Source organism: Aphelocoma coerulescens, chromosome 1A (genome assembly GCF_041296385.1).
Source record: "Aphelocoma coerulescens isolate FSJ_1873_10779 chromosome 1A, UR_Acoe_1.0, whole genome shotgun sequence".
Taxonomy (NCBI): Eukaryota; Metazoa; Chordata; class Aves; order Passeriformes; family Corvidae; genus Aphelocoma; species Aphelocoma coerulescens.
This window is the reverse complement of record NC_091014.1, coordinates 3,889,952-3,895,951: the sequence shown is the minus strand read 5'-3', so window position 1 is coordinate 3,895,951 and position 6,000 is coordinate 3,889,952. Positions and strand designations below refer to the sequence as shown.

Sequence of the window (6,000 nt, the reverse complement as noted above, 5' to 3'; positions counted from 1 at the left end):
AATTACTGTGCTGTTGACTTGTTTTCCCCCTCCTGTCTGCTGTGGTCATCGGGAATGCAAACTAGCAGTGGAGGGTGAATATTGCCTTCATCTCTCCCTCCTCATTCCTATCCCTCCCGTTGATGTTTTGATGTACAAAACACTCCTCACTTCAGAAGCTGCTGTGCGGGGTAGTGGAAAGGAAAACAACCCCCTCGTTATTAGTAGCTGTTACTTTGCTAAAGCTGTATTTTCTGCTGTGTCTTCCAGCACTCCCTCCTCCACAGAAGGAAATGAGGGGGTGCTGGGGAGACCGTCAGCCAGAGAAAAGAGCTTAATTATACAAACAAATGTGTTCATGAGAGTTTTGAGAATTGGAGGCCCCGAACCACGCAGACCACTTTGCTGAGGGACAGAAATTGAAAGTCTGTGGGCTCATTCCCAGTTAATTGGAGGTGACATTCCCATCCTTGTGGGCTGGTGGTATTGTACATGTTGTGCATTCAGATGCTGCGATGCAGCATGTCTCATTTTGGGAGTATTGAGCCTCGTTAAATGTTTGCCCTTTGAAACTGCTGCAGTTGCCCCTCTTAGGGGATTTGGTGGCATAGACAGGACCTGGGTAGCTTGGGGTCAAACACGGTGAGCTGGCTGGACACCATCACCTGGCTGGGGTGGGGTTTTGAGCTGTTTGTTGAGCTGTTGCCTCTGCTCTGATGGTATCACTGTAGTGTGTGATGGTTTGTTTGTCTGGACCTTCAGTGTTCATTATCTCGTCCTCTACACCCCAGTGTGGCCCCCAAAAGTTGGTTCTCCCTCCCTAATGCTGGAAGTGTGAGTGTCCACCCCCTGTCCACAATTTGGCCTCTCTGTTCTGTTTTGGCACCCAGCTTGAAGGGTTTGCACCTCCACAGCAATCCTGCAGGCTCTGGTGTCTGTCTGGATTCCCCTTGGTGTCTGTCCTGCAGTTGTTGTCTGGGACACCTGAGCACAGGAGAGCTGAGCTGAGAGGTGTGGGCAGCCCTGGGCTGGAAAGGAGCATCCACGGGGTGATGAAAGCTGTGAACTGCTCATGTGTTTTAATAGGCAAGTCAAATACTGACTGCTCCTGTGCTGAGCCCATGGTGGTTACAGGCATCTTCCCTGGACTCTGGTGATTCCCCATCCCACCCTTTTCTTTATGGGTGATCTTTGTTCAGCCTGGAATATTAATTTTCTTCCTTGGCATAAATCATCTTTGATGATTTCTGGGTTGGTGTGTGAGCCCCATGCTGTACATAAATGAATGAGTGATATGAGGAATATCTACAAATGTAGTTATGTTGTATGTAATGTACATAAGGAGAGAATGTATTTTGTTCATTTTTTTCTTAATAAAAATGTATATGCTAGCAAGGGTGTTGATTTAAGATCTGTTTGTTCTCACATCGCTTCAGGGAGTGGAAAAATGCCTGTGAAGGTCTTGTAGTGTTGGAGAGATTGTGAAACCAGTGGTGCATTATGTCTGGCCCTGTTCCTGATGTCACTGATGAGCTCAGTCAGTATCCCATAAATCCAGTGTGTTCCCAACATTCACAGGAACTTTTACTGGGGAGGAACACGGAGTTAGAACATAGGCTGCTGAAAAACGCTGATTTTTAATATCTGACTTCAACCAAATTCTTTTTTTTTTCTTTACATAAGCAGAAACTTAACGTGGGACAAAATGTTTTATTTTGGGCACTTGAAGGCCAACCGAGCTGCTGAACTGCCCACGCTGCTGCTGCCCCTCTGCTGCCCTTGGGTGATGCCTCTCCTGCTTTATGGGTGTGAGGTTTGATTGCCTCCTCCACAGCCTGCCCTGAGTCCAGGAGGGGCTGCAGGCCAGCAGTGAGTTAGGATGAAATGCAGAAATAAGGGTGAAATGCAGAAATAAGGATGAAATGCAGAAATAAGGGTGAGCTGCCTTTCCCTCTGTCAGCCTGAAGGCACCAAGCAAGTGCTCTGGCTGTGGTGGGGGTGCCCTCACATTGCCCCAGCTTCCCACCCCTCCGAGTCCTCTGGTTTTTAAATTTAATAGGTTTTCCACCACTATAATACTGCTTCTGCATAGGAAAAATACAGGCTCTCCCATGGCTGGCTGCCTTGAAGGTCTGGGTTGGTTTTGTTCCAGCTGGTCAGTGTTTTCCCATGGAGCATCTCCAGAGCACCAGCTCTGCCCTGCCCACCCCTCCCCTCACTCATCCAAAGGTACGAGTCTTTTACATAAGAACGTTTATTGACAGAAATACATGATGCTCTCAAAATATATTTGTAGGAAAATGCAAGAATAATCTCTTACAATCCAGTTCCTCAGTAAATTCCAGTGTAAATCAGACTCCTGTCCCCGTGAGAGATGCTGCTACACACAGTATGTAAGAGCTCTACTATATGTGCAAGGCTCAACAGGTAATCACCTGGGGAATTAGGTTTTCCTTCTCCAGTCCCTCACAGACTTCTGTGTGTCTTCTGTAGGCAGCAGTCACAGTATCAACCTCATCAGCTGGGTCACGGCACTGGGAGCGGGAGATAAAATGCTCCTAAAGTATTTACACATTTCCTCGTGAATCTGAAAATAGAAAAGTCTCTTGCAAGGACATCTGAGCTGCTTGCAAAGCTCTCACCGAAAGGTAAGAGCAAGAATCTCTTTGTACAACGTGTGGGATGTTAAAGCTGTTTTGGGGGAAGAGAGGAGGAGTGCAGGGAAGGGAGGAGGGGCAGGGAGGAAGGAAATGCCTTGGTAAATATTTATTTTTTTATTTATTATTTTTGGTGTGACAGTTATGGCTACAGTCTACGAAGGGAAGGGTTAAGGCCAAAGATGCTCATTGCTGCATTTCCTACCTGATTTTTTTTTTCCCCGAAAAAGAATGTTCTCAACATTAAAAAAAAAAAAAAAAAAAAGTACTGTTTTCTTTTCCTGTGGAAATAGTTCTTTTAAATAGGGGAAGGAAAATCTACTATAAAATATTAGTGGTTTAAAAATATGGTGTCTGGAAAAATAAATAAATGTACAATTCCTATTCAAATATAAATCACTGTAAGCACTTGCTGAGCAGGTAATATCTTCACTGGTCTCTGCTCAGAAAGATTTAAGGTTACTTGATCTCAAGCCTCTGTATGGTTCTCTTGGAAAGTCTTTGGACCTGCCTCATTAAAGCACTTTGGCATCTCTTTGCTGGGAAGGGGGAATCTTTAGGCACAAGCTAAAGCCTGACTGCCTGGAGATGCCCTGCCAGGGGTGTCCTTGTGGCAACTCCAGCCCCCGTGGCCACAGCATCGCTGCTGCCCTGTTTTCACTGTGTTTATTTCCTGGGAAGGACAGAAATGTGAGGTCAGGGACCTGCTGCTCACCTTTCAGGGCAGCTGGGAGGCCAAAATCCTCACCAGAGCAATTGTGGATGCCGAGGCCACTTCTCTGAGCCTCGTGGCCATGTTAAAGAGCTGAACTTGATGCTGCCAGAACAGGGGCAAAGTTGTGGCACAGAGTTAGCTGGGCAAGAGCTGTTTTCCTGCTTCATGTCAAATTTTAATCCCCTACCAGGCTGGCCTTTAGCTTTTTCTCTCTTTTTTTTTTTTTTGCTTTTAATAATTTTAAATTTTTTTTTAATTTTATTTTGTTGTTTCCCCTCCCCTCCAAAATTACTTCCCCATAGTGCAGTGCACAGGTAAGTGAAGTGTGCGGAATACATTGCTAATGAATAGCAGGAATATTTACATACAAAAATATAAAGGTTTGAACACTTCAGACTCTGCCCTTCGGTGCAGGACAGAAGGGGGAAGAGCCACTTGTATCTTCTGCCAGCACCTGTCATGGGGCTGAACAAACCACCCCGATCCTCTCCTTCCTGAGTACTCCCAACTCCACCAGGGTTTCTCCAAGCTTCCCATTGCTTGGCTCTTCTTTTTCCCTCATTCAGGGCAGCCATGGGAGCAGATCCCAGTCGGGTTGACTTGGTGGCAGAGCCCAAAGGAAATCTCCCTGTTGTGCCTTGGTTTATGGCAAGCAGGGGAGGAGGGCTGTGTTTGGGCATCGCTCTTATCTGCAGCTCCTCTGGTTTGCTGAGGGATTTGGGACAAGCACCATCCTCACGTCAGGAGAAGGACTCAGCCAAGTGACCTTCTGGTCCTCATGTGCTGGAGGAGGGTTCCCACTGGTCCCTGCCTCTGCCAGGGCTGAGCTGCTTCACCAGAGCAAAGGCATGAAACTCTCCCCAACCTTTCAGAGCCATTTAGGAGCTGTGGTGGGCAGTCAAAATCCAGAAATGGTCTCAGTCCAGCCATGTCTTTCTTCTCCCCTCTAAAGACTTCAGCAAAGGGAGACCTGGGTGACAGACCAAGGGCTGCAGGACAAAGCTCGGTCCCAGCTTTGCTGCTGAGCTGGAAGTTGCTTTGCAGGTCTCTGTTGTCTTAGTGGCTTGTGAAGAAGAACTTGAGAGTGTGGACTGAGCTTTTAAACCTCGAGGGGAGGAAACACCAAGGGCTGTACTGGTGGAGAACCCTGAATGCCACCAAGCTCCCTGGCTCCTGTTCTGCTGCTCTTTTACCTCTTCTGCTGCTCATGCAGGAAAATGTGCCCTCAAAAATCACAAACCATCACAGTGCGTGTGTCCCACAGTCTCGTGGAGGATGGATGAGGGCTGTGAGATGCTGCTGTGTAATTCCTGGAAGGCATTCTATAGGGAAATGCAGCACCAGAGCTGGACTCCTGCACCACAAAACCGCCAACATCATACCTGGACTAGAGACCAGGCATCACTCTTGCTCTCCACACCCTTCCTAAGAGAGATGAACTCAAGGAATTCCTCCTTTTCCTCTCCCTCCATCTCATCCTTTCAAAACAAGAAGCTGCTGCACCTCTCTCAGTCTCCAAGTGGGTGCAGGATCTGTTCCACAGCCCTTGGCAGCAGGGCTGAGCATCACTTGGCACTGCTGCATCCCTCCCATCCCGCTGGGTCCGGATGCATCCATTTGCCTATGGCACAACGAGGAGCTCTTGTGCGTTTTAGCTCTGAGGAGAGGATGGAAACCGGATTTAAAAGGAACAGGCTGTTCCAGCTTTTTCCACTCAATACCTGGGTGTCAGGGAGGGCAGGGTGATGACTAAACAGCGTGGGCCAGAGGATTTTTCTAGCTGTAATTGCCAGGTGCTGCTTTGCTGTCAGACGTGCTCCATCTCCCGTCCTATTTACTTTATTTCTCTTGATTTTTGAGTCGCTCCGTAGCTGGAGGATGCAGCTGGCGTGGTTGGATGTGGGATGGGAGGAGACATGCTTGGAGGAGACACCAGCAGCTCTTCAGGAGCAAAGCCACCCTGTTTGCCCATGATCAGGTCTGGTGTGGGAGGTGAATGGGAGATGGAGGATGCTTGGCCAGATGTGGCCACCAAAGTGGCTTGTGTTGATGTGCCCCAGAGGTGTCTTTTCATGTCCTTTCCTCTTCCATCCTGCACCCCATGTGGTGGCACAAGGGGCCATGATTAGTTCACTAAGGGATTTTCTGCTTTTTGGGGGGAATCTTGCCTTATTTTGGAGCTCTGTGTGTGTGTGTGTGTGTGTAGGGTTTATTGGGGTTTTTTTGGGGGGAGTGGTCATTTTTCACTTGATCGACTTCTGCATCTTATAAATGCGTGTCCTCTTCTTCCTCCAGGTCCTCCTTCATGAGGGTGTCCAGAGGAACGATCCAGCTGTCCCCCAGCTCACCGTTGAGGTTCACCTTCTTCTCCTGCATTTCAGAGGAGGTCTCCATCACCTCCAGAGTGGGGTTGTCGTGGTAGCCGTTCTCCATGGTCTGCATCTCCTCGGTCAGGCGCTGCTATGAGGAAAGAAAACCATCAACTCCACTGAACAACACCCTGGCCACGCTGTGAGCATCACCTCAGGGCTGTCACCTCCCAGCCAGCTGTGACAGCTGCCCCATACAGATTTATATAACTACATATAGAGACATCTGTGGTGAGGTTGAGGTGGGGTCAGCGAGGGGATAGCATGGAGCTGGCAAGAG

At 48.3% G+C, this 6,000-nt stretch overlaps 1 protein-coding gene across 4 annotated transcripts in view; it reads right to left on the bottom strand.

Moving 5' to 3' along the window:
- Window positions 1–2,215: 2,215 nt before the first annotated feature.
- PODXL (podocalyxin like) overlaps window positions 2,216–6,000 on the bottom strand; it is a 45,228-nt gene continuing 41,443 nt past the window's right edge. For 2 of the 4 annotated variants that reach the window (XM_069034311.1, XM_069034325.1), the window contains one exon: window positions 2,216–5,811. In XM_069034311.1, coding sequence (XP_068890412.1) covers window positions 5,617–5,811 — 195 coding nt within the window. In that variant the 3' untranslated portion in view covers window positions 2,216–5,616. The remainder of the gene's footprint in view (window positions 5,812–6,000) is intronic. The other 2 variants (XM_069034318.1, XM_069034333.1) reach the window with 1 other exon arrangement.